Below are 20,704 nucleotides of genomic sequence, written 5' to 3'. Positions count from 1 at the left end.
ACTGGGCTTCAATACACCGATCTGCAATTGGCTGTTAGACTTTATCATAAACAGATCTCAGTCAGTCCAGATTGGACAGAACACCTCTAATGTCATCACCCTAAGCACAGGCTCCCCTCAGGACTGCATCCTGAGCATTGAGTGTAAAAGACATTTCATCCTAGTGCTGCGTGTCCCGAACCCATATCATCATCAATGACCCCTCACATCTCCACCATGCACTGGTCTCCCTGCTGTCCTCTGGGAAGAGGCTTCACAGCATTCAACACAGGACCAGCATGTTCTGGAACAGCTTCTTCCCCACCGCTTTAGGACTGCTGAATGTTAAAAAAAACTCTAAATAATTTCACAGACTGCATCAAACTGACCATATCAATGCGTTTTGTTTTTTTTTTCTCCCACAATGTTTACATCTGATCACTGCGGCAATTAAAGAAATGGAAAAGGCATGAGAGTTGTTCAAGTCTAAGTCAATAACTTCCATGTTTTGTTTTTTTTAAGTTATATCAGAGAACAACTATTGCAATCAAGGCTTTTTTTCAACCAGCTATGCAGGTCTATTATACATTTTCTTTTTTGCAAAATGGCTTGAGCTCAGTTAGGTTAGCATCTAATCTTGGACTTGTACAATATTTCCACTATTCTAAATTTTACACATTAACATGTTAACTGTTGCCGTTCTGGGTGTTTGTTTTGGATCACTGTCGTGCAGGAGGATAACCCCTTTCAACATTCTGAAGTCTTCTGCTGTATTTCCTATCAAAGAGTAAACCCTTTCTGTATCTAAGTCATTATATCTTTCCTTTAACTATATTCAGCCTAATATTAGTCAAGCTATTATAGTCGACTTATTGTTTCTAATTTAACAAAAGGAGAACCTTTTTTGCAGTAGAAGTACTTTAGGAGGGCACATATGGGACACTAAGTAAGCAAATTGAAGACTCTCTGATTATCAGAAAATGGAGGAGTGTGCCCTAGTGGTTAAAATAGAATAGAATAGAATAGAATAGAATAGAATAGAATAGAATAGAATAGAATAGAATAGAATAGAATAGAATAGAATAGAATGGAATGGAATGGAATGGAATGGAATGGAATAAAATAGAATAGAATAGAATAGAATAGAATAGAATAGAATAGAAGGGAGCTGCTGAAACAGGCTGCCTGCTCTTCACTGGCACCAGTAGACAGTAGGGCATTGTGCTTGGAATCCAGAGGTTCTGAGTTCAAGCCTCACCCCCACAGACTGAAACTCTGGGTCGCTGAGCAAGAACCTAAACCCCAAACTGTTCCCTGGGTGATGCACAATGGCAGCCCAATGCTCCCCAAGGGGATGGCTTAAAAGCAGAGAGATCCTTTCATTGCTCTGTACTTGTGACAATGTAATCACAGTAAAAATCTGAAAAAAAAAAGAGTTGATAAGTAATTACTTCATTAGAAGCTAGTATTGGCCCTATGAATGTCAACAGGTAAAAGAAAGTATATTTCACAAAAAAGTAATCTTTAAACTCAAATTAGGTCTGTTTTTACTACCAAATGCCCCACAGCATCAGATGAATAAAAATTCTTGCACTATGTGCACATTTCAAGTTCACTCAATCTGTTTACTGTGGTCACGCCAGAAGAGGAAATCAAGGGGGGCAAGTAGCAATTAAAAACATTCTAATGAACATGTAATTTCTAAAATGCCTTTGTTGTTTTTTTTTTTATTATTTGCTTTGATTAGCAGCCAGCAGCATCTACACTACCCATTTTGTAAGAGGAGCATGTGACACAGGGGCTCCGACAGCAGAGGGATCAGACACGAGAATGGGAGCCAGAGTGAAGACAAGTGTTTGCGTTACTACAGTCTAACTATAAAGCCAGTGGCCTGAATTTTGAGGTAGTATGTGTTTTTTTATATATATATTTAGTCAGTAAGTTTTTTCAAGTATTTAAAGAAGATGTGACTTTTTCTACATCAAACTAACAGATTTAGAGTTTTGCTTTTAGAAAGTAGTTTTTGTTCATTTGGCTGAGGATGTGTGAGGCTTTCATAAAAACTTGTTCCTGCACGACGCAGTGGTTTTAAATCAGATGTTTTGATGCTGCTGCTGTGACACTAAAAGTAGTATAACAATGTTTGTAATGTAAAAGTTTAGCTGAATACAATGGGAGAACGTACAGGTCATCTGTCTTCAAAAAGTGTTTAAGTAACTCCATTAAAAAGTGAAGATTCGTTGCAGATATTAACTTTTGACAACTTACAGCTTTTAAAAACCCCAATTCAATTTATTTACTTAATATTTAAAGATCTTACTGTTTGTAACAAATCCAATCAATATATCTGTTTTGCTTTTAGCTCTAGAATTATGTCTTTATTCTATTTATATTTTTTAATTTTAACCTGTATCTGTGTTTCACATCATGTTACACTGTACGAAAAGTTTGACAAGGAAAAAAAAAAACTGGAACAAACTGACCTAAGGTAAAACTACACCAATGGAGAGCAACCACATGAAGAGACAGAGACACGCATAAGGACAAGTTTACACATTCCCAAATATTTGGGGTGTTGAAAGTAAGAAAAAACATTACATATTGCTACAACAAAACTAGTACTTACATAAAAAAGACTGCATCTATGTTTACATGTAGATATTGAATAATTTTGCCTGTGGTAATGAAATATGACCTAACAACATCCCTAAGGATAGTAGGTAAAAATGCTGGGACATGTACCAGAAGTTTAATCCTAAAGCCCGGTAATTAAAATTAATGAAATACATTTATCTGTTTTTAATTCACATTTTAATAAAAAATCACTTTTCAAACATTTTTCATACCCTTTGCGAACTATAGGAAACATATTTTTGGTATTACAGAAAACTCATTGCTCACCAGCTTTTTCTTCTCTTCCACCAAAAAACAAACAAACATGATATTTAGTTTGGAGCTCCTACTCTAAAACACTGAAATTACTTCTAGTCAGTAATAATAAAAGATGACTAAACTTTTAATTGTGTATCTTCTTCTTGCAAATCAGGATTATCTTAGTGAGACATCTGGAAGTTCTAGCTGAGGATAATGTGGTTTTGTTCGTTTTCAGCTTATGTCAGTATGTCTAGACACTGACCACCTAAAGCTTTTGGGGCCTTTACAGTAGTATTTCTATCACAGTTATTTTAATCACTGCATTTTTATATAATAGCCAAAAAATATGGCATTGAAGAAATATGCTATAAATAAATAAAATTAAATAAAACATTAAATTAATAATTTGTTGAGGTGAAATAATGTGCTCATGATGATGGGAAATTCATGCAGTGCATATCAGAGTATATATTAATTGCTTACATAGTATATATAAAATAAATATGCAAAATGAAATTGTGATGGGATGCAACAATGATAAACATCAAGAAAAGAAAACATCAAATAGATCATATAAAGTTATTAAAGTAAAATTAGAAATAGAATTAGAAATAAAATGGAAAATAGATAATAGGAAGACTTCTCAGATACATCTTTAGTTCATTCACTGTACTTAATGCACTAAAGTTCAGTTAGACAGTATGATGCAGCTCAATGGAATCCTGGAACTCTTTTCTGCAGAGGAATCCCCTTTTAGGCAAAACCATTCATAGAGGGTACAATAAAACCAGAAACCCCCTAGATAACATTTGGTATAAAAGTATAATCTTAACAGGCCATATAAAACTAATATGCAACTGGGTTAGAACTGGCCAAAATTGAAAGATAGGACTGCTAATCAGCTGTGTTATTACACTGATGCGAAAATCAAATAATGGAGAGAAAGTTCCTCTTACCTACAAAAAAGTTTAAATCTTGTTTTCAGGACTTCCACTGTTTACAGCTGTTGCTTGTTATTTCAGTGAAGTGATGTGGATGGAATATTAAGCACCGTACTGTGAGTCAACAGCTCAACAGTCTTATTTCAAGAGAGGTCTGATCTCCCAGTTAGACTGTGTTCACAGTTAGAGCACATCTTTGTGCATACTAATGTGGTCATCCCCCTTAAACCTTCTTTATGCTATAAAAACATTCTACAATGCTTTTGAATGCATTATAGTTTTATTACTGTATATAGAGCAACTCAGTGAGTACAGTCACATGAAAGGATAATATTTATGGTTTTTCAATGTTTTTCTTTAAATATCAAAGTCTGAATAAAGTGCTGTGCATATTAGAGTACATCCCAATGCAAACGCTGTCTTAAAAAGTCATATAAAACGTGATGAATAAAGTGGTTATGTTTAAAGCAAAGTTATGTTATGAAATAAATATCCTAAACTTTAAGCATCTACAGCTAAGAGACAAAGCAGGGAGAGCATTTATAAGAGGAGTAGCTATTCTAATGCTGGAGAAGTTGCTGCATTCGTCACCTTAGGCGGGTCAATCTATCAACAGCACAATGAATCTGGTACAAACAGAAACATAGCATCAATTAAGCCTTTGTGTATTTCTGGTAGTCAAAAGCAACATGGGATGAGGATTATCTGCTTAAATGTGACTGAAATTATGTTTTTTGACAAACATATTTTCAGGTAAAATATATAATTATATAATATAACACCATAAATCACTCATGAAATATGGACGGTTAGGCTCTGGGTGTGTTACAGATACGTTTTTTTTTTAGACTTGATGTGAAGATGGATAAAGCTTTATAAAATCTGATAAAAACTGCAAGATACCTAAGAGTGCTGTATGTGTTCACTTTTCAGAAGAATAGCCACCTTAGCTTACAGTTATTTCGAGATTGAGGTCAAAATATGCAAAGTTCGTAAAGATATATTGAAAGAAAGTTGAGGGAAGATTAATGCATCTGTTTCATTTCTTCTCTTCTCACATAAAATGCAAATAAAACAAAATAAAGTTTGTGCTTGGGGCATAAGAACAACTGAATTTATGACTTCTCATGCAAAGCACTTTTTTTCTTTTACATTAATTACATTTGATAGGAAAATTCACAGTGCTTTATCCATTGCATTCTTTTTAAAATCTCCTCTTCTATTATGTATATTTAGAGCTTATTTGTTTAAGCCTCTAAAAGTCAAGCATATCAGCAGCCCTTAGGGTTGACAGTTAATGCCTGCAGGAAGTTCAGTTTTTTAGTTGAACCACACTTTTGTTCCTACAGTAAGAAACAATTTCAAGTCTTTTTTTTATTTAATCTTTATGACAGATGCAAAACACAACGCAAACTAGTTATGGAAGAACTGCCATGATGAACGAGACCAGAGGCTATGTGGGAATGACCACCAGTCCTGATGATAGCAACATCCCTGGGAATAGCAGCATGGGCATCCTGGTCATCCCTGAACCCATGAACACAGCTCTTAATGTTTTGACTGTGACCATCCTCTTCATGACCATGATTTCTCTTGGATGCACGATGGAGATCTCTAAAATAAGGACCCATCTTCTTAAACCAAAAGGAGTAGTTATTGCACTGCTGGCCCAGTTTTGTATCATGCCCCTCACTGCTTTCACTTTGACAAAAATCTTCCAGATGGATTCTATTAAGGCTGTAACTGTGCTGATCTGTGGTTGCTGTCCAGGTGGAAGCTTATCAAACATTTTCTCCTTTACAGTGAAAGGTGACATGAACCTCAGGTAAAAATGTCAGTATTTTCTTTTGTTGATTTTTTTGTTTACTGTTGTAAGATAATGTGTTGATTGAATGAATAATTACATTTTTTTCTCCCATTTGATATTTTGACAGTATCGTCATGACAACTTGTTCCAGCATTGCTGCCTTGGTTCTCATGCCTCTGTTGTTGTACATCTTCAGCAAAGGCTTCACTGGTCTAAGACATGCTGTTCCCTATGCAGGAATCATCACTGCACTCGTGTTTACATTGGTGCCTTGTGCTATTGGCATATGCATCAACCACTACAGGCCAAATTATTCCTCAAGTGTAACAAAAGTAGGTAATCAGACAATGGGACTGTTTTACTAATATCCCAAATAGGAAGCAGTAAATATTGAGAGTGAAAACAGGTGCAAAAGCTGAGTTTACCACTCTATTTAAATTAGGATTTGTGACTGATGTATTGTTACCATGAAGAGCTTGGGAGGACAAATTGAATTTATTCTTTATGTCCCAAAGGCAGCCACCATTTGCAACAGCACTGCACACAGTTAGCAGGTATGATAGTTTTATGCAGAAGATGTAATTAGAGAAGAAAAACACCTTTTATATTCCTTTGGAGTAAACAAAACAAAAATGTCTACAAAGAGCGAAGGAAAGAAGGGGTGGCTTCCCAGCAGAAGTTTTCAAAAACATCATCACTGATAATGCTTGAATAGCTTGAATAAAAAAAAAGGTGAAAGTATAATTTAATATAATACCATATGAATAAAAAATATTTGAACAGTGATTAAAATAGAGATATTTACTGCCCTTGACATATTTTTTTTATCTCTTTTCTGGGGAGGCTCAGAAATAGTAAGGAAGCAAATATAGTTGTTATGATTATTATTATGATATGACTATTACAATATGTTTTTTTGTATTTTTAGGTGGGATGAACTGACCCTTGTAACATTGTATATTTGACAGGTTGGTCTCAGCATCCTGTTGATATCCACCATCATAATTTCTGTACTGTCTGGTCTCGCTGTGAAGGATGTAATATGGATTATCCTCATGCCAGACATCCTCACTGTTGCTGCACTGATGCCTCTGATTGGTTTTATTCTGGGATATGCGGTGTCGGTCATTTGCAGACTCAGCCCACAGTAGGTCAAAACATTTTTGTCATTAGGTCATTAAAAGGGAGTTCACGACTCTGTATCACATTAAAATTTCTTCTTTATCCAAATAGCTCAGCTTTATCAAAGACTGTTCATTGTACAGAAGGGAATAATATGTGCTGTCTGTTGCCACCTAAATATGATATTATTCCACCTTACCATTGTCTTCTATAATTGAACTTGTGTACCTTAACATGTGCAAGGAATTGCAGCAACCTCACACATGCAAGGAGGCAAAACACCATCACATGTTATCAATCAGTTGTTATCTAAATATTTCAGTAAAGATTGTAAGTTAATTTTGTCCTCAATCTAAAAGGAAATGATTTTTACACTGACTTTAATCATTTTTCTTACTGTAGATGCAGCAGAACCATCTCCATGGAGACAGGGTGCCAAAACATGCAGCTGTGCACCGCCATCCTTAAGGTGGCTTTTACTCCACAGGCCATTGGACCCTTGTTTTTGTTCCCTTTAGTGTACATTGCATTCCAGTGTGCAGAGGCTCTAATCCTGGTGCTGTGCTTCAGATGTTACCAAACAGTCACAGCACAGCATGCGGGTAAGTTTTGGAACAAGTTTTGTGGAATGAGGAAAATAAACAACCTAATAAAACAAGAACCAATGAACAGTGTCAAATGGCAATCTGAAGCATATGTTTGTCTTTTAGAGCTTAAAAAATATATTTCTGTTCTACAGATCAAAACTACAATTAGAACGTTGCTGCTGAACAAGAACAGATCAAACAGCCATGAACTTCAAAGAGAACAGTGTACCCTGGAGGGAGGATTAAAAAAAGATATTTCATAGTGCAAGCCTGTGATGTAACAACAGTGGCAAAACATTGGAGGATGAAAATATTTGTTTCAAAAGTTTGAGATTTATGAATGTTATAAACTAAATAGCTGATAAAAAAAATAATATCAATTTCTGGCTTTATTGCAAAGGTTAAACAAAGTTCTTATACGGATCCCTTTGATTTCTAATGTGTTTTTCTAATGTATGATGTGTGCAGCCATTATCAATCTTCACATCTAAATGGCTCCAATTGCAGGAAATCTGCTGCTAATAACATTGCTTCACATAGAACAGTTTTTTAAGAACTTTAAATTCAGATGCTCATTTGTATTAAGTGATTTTAGGGTCTAAAAACGCAGAGCAAATGTTTGTACAGTTGCTATAACTCAGGAATGTTTAATGGAATAATGTTGCCACCAGTGCAAAGCTTGCTCAATATTAGTAGCATAGGTGAGTGACAGAGTACCACTTCACAAAGCATTGGTCATATTAATATGGCTCAAATATTGTTAAACTGAAATCATGGACCCAAGACCAAAGAAATATTTTTAACTTGGAACACCTGTGACAGGTAAAACCAAAAGCACTCAAAAGACAAGAGTGGGCTGCCAGTCAGCCAGGATTTTGCCCTGACTTTGGTTTGAATTAACCACCAGAATATTAATCAGTAATCAATCTAATCAAGGTGATGAATCAAATTAGCCTATGCTAATCAAGTACTGAATGATTATCTTTTAAAACACTGGTTTCCAACCTCTTTTTAACTCGTGTAACCCCCTGGCAATTTTATCATACCATAAGAACCCACTTAAAAATGTATATATATATATATATATATATATATATATATATATATATATATATATATATATATATATATATATATATATATATATATATATATATATATTTATATATATGCACTAATGAAAAATAACTTTTCTTTTTAAAGACACCTTAATACCTGAAAAGCTGTTAAAGGCAACAAGAAGCATTATTATTATTTGAATAATTTAACTTAACATAGATACATTTTAAATATGCTATAATTATAAGACTATGTTAACACAGCCTCACTGATGTGAGTCATACATTTTTGAAAAAAGAGGTATTATGAAAGCTTTTAACATTTAGTAAACATAGGCCTCAGTAGTGTCTGGAAGAACATTACACAACCACAACAGCCAGGGTCGTCTTCTGCTGATCAGCAGCTTAGTCATACATTACTAGCATTTAAAGTCAGTCAGTCTATATGAACAGAACTCCCAAGCTGATTCATCAAGTGCACAGTGAGTTTGAGGTCAGGTTTCTTCACCCAAAACTCTCTACATAAGCTCTGATCTAATATATATACAGTTTCTGTTTATATTCAGAATGATTTAACGTCAGGTGCAAATCTGAATGCAGAATTGTCTGCTGTCCTGCAAAAGTGGCTTATTCTGGTGTAATGCCAGATTTATTCTAGAGTTGGAAGGTCATTGGTTCTCCTTGCACTTCTTCATGCATTCTTTTAATCATTATCATCAGATCTAAAGCTTGCAACAACTCTCGTCACACAAAAAAGGAAATGGTTTATATGACAAACTGCTGCTATGATTAATATGAAGATGCTTTTTAAAAATTTTTTATCAAGGTTTATGTGGTTATTAGTAAAATGTTTCATAAAATAGCTTCTCTCAGAATGTCTTTAGGTAAACATTTGTTGTGCTGAATACATTCTGCTGTTATAATAATACAATACTACTTTTACACATTTATTTTGTTAATAAGGTTGGTTATTAAGTATAATGATCATTGATAAGAAAATAATGTTTCTTTCTTTTTTTTTGGCAGTTTTCAAACCATTGTTATTGTTTTTCTTTCTATAACCTTAAAAACTGAAAGATCAACTAAAGAAATAAAAATCCCATTTATTTAACAAGAACTTTGTGCATCCAGGGTGTCTCTTAAGTTGATGTTAGTACCATACTTTCGGAACTATAAGCTGCTAGTTTTTTCCCATGCGGTTTATACAAAGGTGCAGCTTTACTGTAGCTTTTACCAAATCTCCAAAAGAGGGATATCAAAGTTGGAAATCAAAGAAGGGGGTAACTTTCATTGAGCACATACACTGTCCCAAATTCACATATTTTCACACAATAAACTATGTGCAACTCCTTAAGAGCCGGGTAGTGTCGGCCTAGTGGTAAGGGCATTGTGCTTTGAATCTAGAGGTTTTGAGTTCAAGCCCCACTCCCACGGACTGACACTCTGGGTCCCAGGGCACCGCACAATGGCAGCCCACATCCTTCCAAAGGGATGGGCTACATGCAGAGAGTTAACTTCATTTCTTTGCACTTGTGACAATGTAATGAGAATAAAGTTGAATTATATTCTAAATAAAGAGCTGACTGAACCCCACCTTTCATTTGAAGCTCTTAGTGCTGCGAGCCAACAACTTAATGGGAGCTAGCATTCTTCTTCGTCCTTACTCTAAGGGTCATATGTAGACCTTCCTCTACACATCAGTACATATCAGGAGCTTATAGCTCAGTGCATCTTATATATGTAAGTTTCCATTATTATTATTTTTTTTTTTTTACTGAGCTGGTGCGGATTTATCTGAGATGCTCTTTATAGTCTGGAAAATATGATAGATCAGGTACATAGTCTACTAATCGACCAAACACAAACACTTGTTTCTGGTATAAATCTTTTGTTTCTGCTAAAAATCGTTCAAAACACATCCTTTCATCCTAAAATGAGTAATGTCTTTAGTGAGGTCATCCAAACATTTAATCAAAAATAAAAAAGCAGTTAAAAGCAATTTGAGCACATCAAATCATATTTAATCAAATATACACAATATATACAGAATCAGACCTTAAAGTTTGTACATATATTAGAGCACAGCTGTAACAAAAACATACAATCTTTAATCTAAAAGTAAACTCAGTCAAAGGTCAAGTAAAGCAAACACAAAAATCACACTAATCTGTACATTTGCTCTTTTTTTTTTTCTCCGTCAGGCTTTTCTTCCCGAGGAATTCACATCAAATCTGATGTCACAGCAGCTGGGGTAAAAGGAGAAGCTAACCATCTTTAATCAACAACACGAGCTGCAGAGGCAATACAACAGCTGATCAACAGCTTTCTCAGAACAAATATATTACAAACACATTTAGGCTTAAAGCAGGAGTTTCCCAGAAGCCTGAATAAATTAACAAAGACAATATCTTCAGGTGTACAAGTGAGGTGTTTCACGATGCCACAACTAATCAATCACTAAGCAGTAAGGGCATTTTACTGACATTCACTTTTAAAACTCCTTATTTCACATAGTACAGTGCATAGAAGTGGAAAGCTAAGGCCTTATAAGGAAGAGTATGAGCGAGAAGAGCGGAAATCAGCAGGAGAAAAATGATGTATGTAGTATTGACCTGCACAATGACATAATCTAAAACTTACAAAAACTTAGAAGAAAACACTAAGCATTTACTACTTCTACAGGAAAATGAGTTCATGCATTTAGCATATGTGTTTTAACATGATGTATGATCTCAGAAAAGTAAACAAGTCAGATTTTTTTGTTTTTACAAAATGAGTTTAAAGACTTGCTCAATAAACATCGAAGCATCAGTCTCAGTTTTCTTTAAAGACAAGCGCCCTTTGACCTGTCTCTCCTTCCATTTCTATGTTTTCAGGAAGTAGAAAAACACACATATTGTGGGGAAGCCTAGATTTAACATATGTACATGTAATTGCCTCCTTGGTTTGATGAGCTTCTGAGAGTGGTTCACTATTCACTGGCGTCATCTCTGTTGATAAAAGTCTGCGAACCAGTAAAGGTCAGTTCCATATGCTTTAAGCCTCCTTCAGTAACGGCATATCTATGGAAGAAATAATACAAGTCATTACAAAATAAAAGCTCAGGTTCGTCTAGGGTTAAATCAATACATTATTTTAATATTGGAAAATAACATAATTCATTTAAAAGAAGGAACTCATATTATACACGGTTAAAACATGATGTTAGCAAATCTTCCATAAAAGAAAACACTAACTGTAAAATGACCCCAGTTTGACATTAATATAAGCCAAACTTGTTCTGCTTTAGGTCTGTTAGGATCATCAAACTTATTTCCTGACTGAAGTCTTCAGATGCTGCCTCGCCATTTCGATATAACAGGGATTAAAGCAAAAAAAAAAAAATCCTGATGCGTGTGTGTGTGTGTATTTTCAAGCCATGACAGGGGGGTGTGGGGTTATGGGATCAGAAATTGCATGAATTATTAAAGACTAAATTTGACTTTTGAAAATCCAGTACCAAAAACGTCCAGAAGATGGCAAAAGTGCATCTATATCTACCACTTGCATGTACCACATTTCTTTTGAGATCTAGTTTTGCTGCTCAGTGAAGAGTGTTTTTGGCGAGGAAAGCACAGACCCTTATTTCTAACTTGCATACACGGTCAGTTATTGATGCTGGTACATCATCTTTTGCTATATGCTGTACCTTAGAGTGACCATACGTCCCCTTTTTCCCAGACATGTCCTACTTTTCAGGCCTAAAAAAAACGTCCGGAAAATTTCAAAATCGTCCGGGATGTTGGTCGACTACAGCGCAGCACGTAGTCGAAAGACACCGGGCACTGGAACAGAGCCGTCAGCTCCAGGGCGGGTCGGGGAACCCCGGCAGACAGGGGTAGGGAGTCGGCGGGGGACGGAGCGACAACAACTGAACCCGAACCGGTAACGGTAGCCTGAACACCGGCGGCCCTGTGCTTCCGACTGAGGAACTCCAACCCCTTACACTGTAGTGTAAAGTGCTTTGGAGTGTACTTTCTTGAAAAGGTGCTACATACAAGCACAGGCCAATATACTTTAGCTAGCATCTTTACAAAGATCGTTTTTTATTCCGGGACTTTGCAAATAGAGGTAGTCCCGATAATCACTGCTTAGCTTAAAAATTAAGTCTAATTTAATGTAAGACAGAAAAAAAAGGTATTCTTTACCATCAGAGTAGTCCATCTCTGAGTCTAGAGACAGGCTTTGTTGGTCGCTGCCTGCAGACGGCCTTCTACGTGCGGCTGATGTGCCTCCAGCTGCACCTGCATGCTCCAGAATCCAACCAGACGACAACGGTGAGGAAGAGGAGGATTGCAGCCCAGGGTGGACAGGCATCTCTGACTGTTGCTGTTTGAGAGAGGATGGCCTCGACGGGCCAGCCTCTAGTGGTGAGGCATGCTGACCCTCAGACAACACGATCTGCACTCTAGACTCTGGGCTAAGTGTTGAGGCTCCGTTGCTGCTCACAGCCTCCTCATAGGAGGGAAGAGTCACCTGGACCCCTTCCACCATGATGGAGACAGGCTGCCCTGACACCCCCTGGTCACGCCTGAGAAGAACATTTAGAATCTGTTCATTTCTTTGGATGATCAGCAGATTTAAGATATTCGGAGGGACATCTCACCGGTGGAAAGACTTGAGTTTAGGCTGCAGAAGTACAAACAGCACCACCAGGAGCAGGATCAAAGCCACTGAGCTTGCGGTGGAAGCTACTATGGACAAGGCAGGCATTCCCAAAGGTAACGTTGGAATGTGGTCTTTGAGACAGATAAAACAAACAGATTTATCTTGCCTTAAAGAATATTATTGTTTAAATGTGCCTCAGTCTTTACCTTGCTCCATGACACAGCTGATCTTCATCTGGTTGTCCCACTGGCCATACTGGCAGGTAAGATACTTATAGTCGCCTTTCAGAACGTAGCCTTCATCGCAGAAATATTCCACCACAGTGCCCTGAGAAAATCTTCGGCAGGGGGATGGGTGGCATGTGTAGCCTCCGTTCTCTGGTTGATATGGAGAATCACAAACTGTCCACAAGAATAAAGCACATGTTAGAGAACACACAAGTTAAGAACAATAGATGTTCTGCTACAATGCTGCAATGCATTCAAAGTCACAGGAATTTTCTGTTTAAATAAAAATGTATCAACTGTCTTTAATCGTATCCTGTTATTCTTGTTAATTGATTTGTTAGCTTGTTGCTTTTTGGGTTAGAGGTTTAATTCAGAGCCAATCCTCTTTTTCACTTCTTGTCAAATTACAAGCACAAACTTCAAAGCATTTAATAAGATTAGCAAAAGCCCGCCATCCCGAATCAATAGAATAAAAAAACGTTTTCTACTGAAAGTCTTTAGTTTTATGTCTTTATCTAGCCTGGGTGCCAGTCCGAACTTAGTCCCGCCCACAAGGTTTGAGTTCGGGGAAGTTCGGTCTGGCTCTGCTCCATAGTAGCGCGAGTATTAAAGCCCACTGTCAGGCGATCCAATCAAATTGTCAGAGCGGGCTTTATACGATGATGGACAGATGATCAAGAGTAACGTTATCAACCACGTGACCAAAGCGCGCTTGGGTGACAACAATAATGGCTGCCGCTGGAGAGTTTGGGTGAGTAGATTCTGCTATTAGGTCTGTTCTAGAAGATATCGACAGCAAATTAATTTTAAAAGAGGAACAGAGAAACGCGATCAAGTCTCATCTTCTTATTCTAGGCGTGAAAGTGCACGCTTTGATTTTTGTGGACAACAACTATGCCTCGCTTAAGATACGTCACGCACTCCGTTGCTCTTATTGGTTGTAGGTCTATCCAATTGAGTGCAGAGGCATTTTTTTCCTGGTTCGTTCAAAACACGCCCCATAATCACAGCTCTATGGAGCAGTATCAGACTCATATTCTGCCTAGAATTGAGTCGGACTACGTCAGGCTAGTCTTTATCAGCTTTGAGGCTTAAAAAATACATGTTTAATTATTTTTTATGGTAAAATAATCTAAATCTTAGTCCAACTGGCTGGAGAATGATTAAAATAACTTTGAAATGTTCCAACTTGTCTGCCCTTTGTCTTGGTAATTTAAAGCAGGAACATGAGTTGATTTGAACCATTTCATTGTCTATTTGGCACTATGCTCTCAGGTCTGTGTTTTACTGTGTCCAACAGGCTTTTTTCTTTTTCATCCAGACTTTAGAAAATGTACCATAGGCTGATGCATCCACCACCATATTTCACCTTTTTGCCACAAAGCAGCACATATTTTATGCAAGTGTGTCAGAATACTTTTTAGTAATTGGGTTGTGGAAAAATATATTAAAAACAAGCAATGGCTTTTCAGTAGAAGTAGTTCTTCTGGCCACTCATCTATAAAGGTAGTAATTGTGATGATGAGTGACTGGCGGTCCCCTTAACTGATTCTTCCCCCTAAGCTGTTACTCTCTGCAGATGCCCCAGAGTTATCACTGTTTTTTACTGCTTCCTCTGATGTTTGTGTAGCTCAGCAGTAGTTTGGCTAATTCTGAGTATGTTTGCAGTTTTTCTGTACTTTCTTTGAAATGATAGATTGATCACTGTGAAATGTAAGTTTGGGAACTCATTTTAGAGAAAAACTGTACTATGAACTTAATTTAACGTGTTATGTGGTCTTTAAGATACTGGTTGTTTACTAATGTTCTCTGGAAGAGAGAGACACATATATATATCCCATTTACACTACCCTTGAAAAACCGATCCATGCCGAGACCGGTCCGAGTTCGGATCAGTTAACCAGGCCGAGCTTGGTTCTGACGACCGTTTACACATCACGCTATCTCGGTTCCTCGACTCGCCGCCTCCTACTGACGATCTGCGGTATTACTGCCAGTATTGAAGGATGAAATCAAGCAGTTGGTGGCGGTAATGTACCAAATGTTGTTTGCCAACCGTAATAAAACACAAGAAGAAGAAGACGAAGAAGGAGGGAATCAAGCAAATCAAAATGGCTGTGCCCGTCACATTCAGAAAGTTATGCTTGATTATTGCTGTACGTCGGTGTTTGCGGAGGGTCAGGCAAAGAGGACAAATTTTCGTGGATGTTTATAGTTGTTTATAGTTCTTCTTCTTCTATTTTGTGTTGGTTGGCAAGCAACTTCTGAAGGGGCATTACCGCCAACTACTGGAATGGAGTGTGAATCGGGATGTGCAGCCAGACGGAGATGAGGAGTTCTGCTCATGCGCTCTTGTTATCAGAGAACCGAGCCAGGGAAAAACCGAGCCGAGCCCACCTCTAGAACTGGTCTGCAGTTAGCGCGGTCCGGTTGTGTCTAGCTCGGTTCAGTTCAGTTTGCTTTCCATTTAAACACGATAAGTTATCTCAGTTACTGAGCTCGGACCGGTCTCGGCACGGTTTTTCAAGGGTAGTGTAAATAGTGTAATAATATCCCTGCAGAGCAACTCAAAAGATCATCAGATTTCCTCTGCTATGCCAGGAGACTGATCAGGAGAGCAGAAAACATCATCATAGACAAAGCTAATTATCTGTAGACTGATCCCTTCCAACAGGCATTACAGGTCAATGAAACAAAAAGAATCACCCAAAAAATGTTTCATCTAAAGGCCATCAGAGTCAAGGGTGCTGTATACAAATACATGAAACATGTTTATGATTTGTACAGCAAGTGACCAAAAAACATAAAAAATACATTGGGGCAAAAGTTAAAAAGATTGTAAAATCTTTTTAGGACTCCATTTGTTCTGGATGAATGAGGACCTTTGATAGCTCTCTTAAGGTAATAACAATTCCATGTAAAACCAAATACTAAAGCACGGCGGCAAGTAAAATAGATAATTTGGACAAAATATGAGTTTCAACAGGGAATTACGATGCATCTTTACCGTCACTATGTATACAGCGAGGCGGTTCGGAGGACCAGTGTCCCGGTGTGGTACAGGTGAGGATGCCGGCTCCATCCAACAAGTAACCAGGTTCACAGTTATACTGCAGCACTGACCCCACTGGGAACAAACTACTATTCAGGTCAGTTAGGTTTGTTATGGCATGTTCCACCATGGAGGGTCTTACACAACCTAAAAAAAAGAAATAAAAACAAAAAGAACATATAAGCAAAAAATGCACTTCTTTATTACTTATTTATTATTATAAAACTCTTAAATTTTTTTTATAATTTTATCTCCACCTTGTTTAATGACACAGCTGACAGGTGATATGTTGTCCCATTTTCCATAACGACAAGTTCTGAATTTGCTGTCTCCTTTCAGAATGTAACCTTCATCACAGAAATACTCCACAGCAGTACCGTGAGAAAATCGTCTGCATGGGGAAGGGTGGCAGGTGTAACCTCCATTTTCTGGCTGATATAGAGGTTGGCAAACTGTGGAAGGAGAAAAATAAATACTGACAATAAGTCCTCTTTTCTCTCGTCTTCAGAATCTAAAAGCAGTTAATACTGGATTCATGATTTCTGTCCATGTTTACCATCATTGCGGATACAGCGAGGAAGATTAGAGGACCAGTCTCCTATCGTGGTGCAGGTGAGGATGCTGCGTCCGACTAGCAGGTACCCTGGATCGCAGCTATACTGCAACACTGTCCCCACCGGAAACAAGCTCCTGTTGGTGTCCATCAGATCAGCTGAGCCATGTGGCACCGGAGAGGGTCTAATGCAACCTTAAGGAAAATATGGAAAAATACATGTCAGATAACAGAGTAAAAGGTTGCTCTCTTCCTTCATAAGGTTTTAGAAGATTTAAACCTTACCTATATAATTTCCTCTAACAAAAATGACATTTAATTACTACTTCTTAGTTTAGACATTTGGAATTTTTGGCAGATCATTGTGACATGCACAACAAGACCTGCATTTGGCAGAAACCTCAGCAGCTGCTAGTTTTAAAAATAACAAATAATACAAATTTGCACAAAGTGACAAATTTCAGAATCTTAACTGAATATATTATAAATTCCTGAATTCACAACTGATTTTTTTTTAGATGTTATTCTTATCCAGCTCTTGTAAATTTTAAGCCACCTGAAATTTGATGACAACATTCTGGAGAAGCTCCAATTTTTGTTTTCAAAACTCCAGAATCTCCAAAAATGGCAGCTAATTTTTAACAAATAATGTTCATTCTTAGGTTTCATATCAGATTCCTATAAGCTTTTCTACATAGATTTAACTCAATTCCAATCCAATTGTATTTGTTAAGCAACTATAAAACAACCCCAGCTGACTAAAGTGTTGTACAGAAAAATAACTGTTGATTCATGACTAAAATACCTTATTACCACCAGGTGTTGATACTCTACTGCAGCTGCAAGATAATGAACATTTATTTCTGAAATGAGGCCCAAGCAAGAGTGAAGGCCTTTTCATCATACCTTGATGGAAAACACTATGAATTGTGCAGGAAAATAGCAAATTAAAATGTAGACACATCTGGATCTTAGCAGCATATTCTAATTAATTATTTAATTATTCTAAAGGTTGTGTACACATAGGCAAGCCCCTGTAAGGGAAATGGCAGATCAAAGGGCTTTTAAGAGCTGGAAAGACAGAAAAAAAAAATTAGCTGCATGTATTTTGGTGCCAGTTGTGCATTTAGGACCAATATATAAAAAAGGATAATACATTGACAAACCTTTGCTCACACAGCTGATCTGCATAGGTCCGTCCCACTGTCCATCCTGACACGTCAGGTAGGGATAGTCTCCGCTGAGAGCAAAGCCCTCGTTACAGATGAACTCTATTATGGTGCCATGGGAAAACAACCGACATGGGGATGGATGGCAGGTGTAGCCCCCGTTCTCAGGTTTGGAGAGGGGTAGGCATGCTGATGAGGGAAAAGCACAACATACAAATCAGCCGCCCAGCTTTACATGTTGCTTGCTTATATGTTGGCAAATAGGGTCAGAACTCGCATTTTCTTAAAACTCGAGAGTCGGATAAATAACTTAAGAATGTTGAAAATGAAGTAATGAGAAACAAATGACAGTCTGGGTGTTAGAGAGAAGGTAGCTTTGAGGTTCTAACCTCCACTTCGTATGCACTGAGGGGGTTCTGAGGACCAGCGCCCTGATGTGGTGCAGGTGAGGATGCTGGGTCCATCTGGCAGGTAACCAGGGTCACAGCTGTACTGCAGCACTGTGCCCACAGGAAACAAGCCTCTGTTGGTTTCTGTAAGGTTTACCCAGCTGTTCTGGACCATGTAAGGCCTCACGCATCCTAGGAAAAGCAGATGTGCAGAGATTTAAGTAAAAAAAAAAACAGACCAGTCTGCCAGCAAAATCAAAGCAAGAAAAACACAGAATAATGACAGGGAAGCAAAACAAACCTCATTCATATCAAAGCAAAAATATTGCATAAGTAATTATGAGGATGGTGTTTAACATCCAATTTATAGATATGCTGAAAAAGGTATTAAAACTAGACAGGGGGATGGGATGCTGAATCCTAATGGCTGTTATTATATATATTGAAATCTTTATGAATGTTATTTTTGCCATAAATTTTGGACCAAAAAATGAAAAAAATACATTAATTTCAGGATAGCTATGTTTTTTTGTGTGTTCAAAGGAAACATTTCCAATTAAGAAATTAGACATAATAAGAAACCTAATTTCTTTTAATGCCTGATGGAATGCAAGCATTGTTTTTATCATTAGATTTATATTCAGTTTATGACAAATTTGATTAGAATGAACTAATTAATATAAGGATCTTATTCTATATAGAACAAGAACAAACCAAGTAAGAAAAACATGTAAACTAAATAATATTACAGCTTTTGCATAAAGCTGGTGGAATGTATGATCTTATTATGACCTAATAAATTAACATTTCACAAAAAAATAAAGAATAAAATCAATAACTTAAGAGATGCACGCGTAAATAAACAATTTTATTCATTATAATGTGATATAGCAGGGGCTTTGTGTCTTACCTGAACCTTGGGCAGTGGACACCAGAGTCAGTGCCAGCAGCAAAACAAAGGGCCTCTGAGGGCCACAGAAGGTATTTGAAATTGACTCTATAATTCCATTGCACATCTTCCCATTCAGAATCAACCCAGCCTAATAGTAAAAGGCGGAAAATGTCACGGTTAGAGAAGCACAAAGAAAACGACATGATAGTAAAATAGAGATTTCTTTCAGTTTCATCCTTTGCAGCCACCTGCTTGGTGCAGGTAGATTGCAGCGCCTGGAAAGCTGCCAGTAAAATGGGTGTGATTACAGCGCTTCACTGACAGAACATTACACATTTATAGACAGTTAGAAATATATTAGCTGTTAAGATCGAAAAGAAATAACATACCAATCCTCTTTAATGATAATGTTCGGAAAAGGTTTTAAAAAATAAATGTTATTCGTGTACCAAATGTCAAAGAATCTCAGCTGCTTCTTCTAAAATAATATAAATATAACCCAACATAAATGACAGCATTAGTATTTATAGCATAATATGACATTATCTGCATATTCCAGATGACTTCGACAGCTAAGATAGATAAATAGATCAACCGATGTTATCGTTGTTAGCTTGCTATCGCTAACGGCAGATTCAGCTGGATCATCGTTTACCTGCCACAAAAAAAAAAAAAAAAAAACACGGCCCCCTCCGTAATAACCTCACGATGTAGACATTTAGTTGTAATTTATCTGCAGGCTTGATGACCCTGTATTTTTTTTGTTGTAGTTTAAACTCGTCTATGCGTTTTAATGATGTAAGCAGCGCAGCGGTGCTAAGCTAACCGCTGGCTACCTTCCTAGCTGCTGCTGAAGCTGCTGCTGCGGTTCAGCATCAGCTGTCTTGGAAACAACATCCGGGGACAGTTTGCGTCCGTAGTTACCAACCATCAGACAAAAACATGAACTGTTGGCAAATCTTGTTGCACTGTAGATTAATCAATACAGAGTGTTCATTTCTAAACATTTTATAACTCACTATTAAATGCTTTTTATGCAATTAACATAAGTAATGCTAAAAATGCTTTTTTTTACTCATTAGGTCATGTTAGTCTGAAATCTTTAGTTGAACAGCTTAGGTCACTGTTTGATAAGGAACTGGTCAGATTGTCTGTCTGTCTGTCTGTCTGTCTGTCTGTCTGTCTGTCTGTCTGTCTGTCTGTCTATCAATCTATCTATCTATGTATCATGAAATGTTTATCAGCCATATAAAGGGGTGCCTTGTGGTGACCATATTGTACATAGAAAAATGTACTCTTCTTTTTAAAATCGAAAGCCTTAAATGTCCCTAAATGTCCAGAAATACCTCCATGTCTTTCCTATTTAAATTAAACTTCCTACTGACTTACATTTTTGTTTCACTCCTA

The 20,704-nt window shown here is 37.2% G+C and overlaps 2 protein-coding genes across 3 annotated transcripts; one reads left to right on the top strand and one right to left on the bottom strand.

Annotated features, from left to right (window-relative positions):
- Window positions 1-1,759: 1,759 nt before the first annotated feature.
- On the top strand, window positions 1,760-11,726 carry LOC119787549 (sodium/bile acid cotransporter-like). 2 transcript variants are annotated; one of them, XM_038291481.1, is made up of 6 exons: window positions 1,760-1,882; window positions 5,189-5,619; window positions 5,729-5,933; window positions 6,570-6,748; window positions 7,126-7,325; window positions 10,570-11,726. In XM_038291481.1, the coding sequence occupies exons 2-6, from the start codon at window positions 5,189-5,191 to the stop codon at window positions 10,644-10,646; spliced, it is 1,092 nt and encodes a 363-aa protein (XP_038147409.1). In that variant the 5' UTR covers window positions 1,760-1,882; the 3' UTR covers window positions 10,647-11,726. The 2 variants fall into 2 exon arrangements, with proteins under 2 accessions (XP_038147409.1, XP_038147410.1); XM_038291482.1 differs by lacking the exon at window positions 10,570-11,726 and adding an exon at window positions 7,463-7,681.
- Window positions 10,368-20,184, bottom strand: LOC119787548 (sushi domain-containing protein 4-like). The gene is made up of 11 exons (XM_038291480.1): window positions 19,953-20,184; window positions 19,316-19,445; window positions 18,406-18,597; window positions 18,014-18,205; window positions 16,851-17,042; window positions 16,552-16,746; window positions 16,250-16,441; window positions 13,222-13,416; window positions 13,014-13,146; window positions 12,556-12,938; window positions 10,368-11,430 (listed from the first exon to the last, which is right to left on the bottom strand). The coding sequence occupies exons 2-11, from the start codon at window positions 19,419-19,421 to the stop codon at window positions 11,405-11,407; spliced, it is 1,806 nt and encodes a 601-aa protein (XP_038147408.1). The 5' UTR covers window positions 19,422-19,445; window positions 19,953-20,184; the 3' UTR covers window positions 10,368-11,404.
- Between the last annotated feature and the right edge of the window lie 520 nt (window positions 20,185-20,704).

This window comes from Cyprinodon tularosa, unplaced genomic scaffold (genome assembly GCF_016077235.1).
Source record: "Cyprinodon tularosa strain WSP-4 unplaced genomic scaffold, ASM1607723v1 ctg3, whole genome shotgun sequence".
Classification (NCBI taxonomy): domain Eukaryota; kingdom Metazoa; phylum Chordata; class Actinopteri; order Cyprinodontiformes; family Cyprinodontidae; genus Cyprinodon; species Cyprinodon tularosa.
This window is presented reverse-complemented; position numbering and strand designations above follow the sequence as displayed.

Excerpts from the sequence above, each read along its gene's own strand:
- LOC119787549 (XM_038291481.1), top strand. The coding sequence starts at position 5,189 with ATGCAAAACACAACGCAAACTAGTTATGGAAGAACTGCCATGATGAAC. Across the intron at positions 5,620-5,728 it reads AAAGGTGACATGAACCTCAG|TATCGTCATGACAACTTGTT; the intron begins GTAAAAATGTCA and ends ATATTTTGACAG. Across the intron at positions 5,934-6,569 it reads ATTCCTCAAGTGTAACAAAA|GTTGGTCTCAGCATCCTGTT; the intron begins GTAGGTAATCAG and ends TATATTTGACAG.
- LOC119787548 (XM_038291480.1), bottom strand. The coding sequence starts at position 19,421 with ATGTGCAATGGAATTATAGAGTCAATTTCAAATACCTTCTGTGGCCCT. Across the intron at positions 16,442-16,551 it reads CAGCTGTGTCATTAAACAAG|GTTGTGTAAGACCCTCCATG; the intron begins GTGGAGATAAAA and ends TCTTTTTTTTAG. Across the intron at positions 13,147-13,221 it reads CAGCTGTGTCATGGAGCAAG|ACCACATTCCAACGTTACCT; the intron begins GTAAAGACTGAG and ends TCTGTCTCAAAG.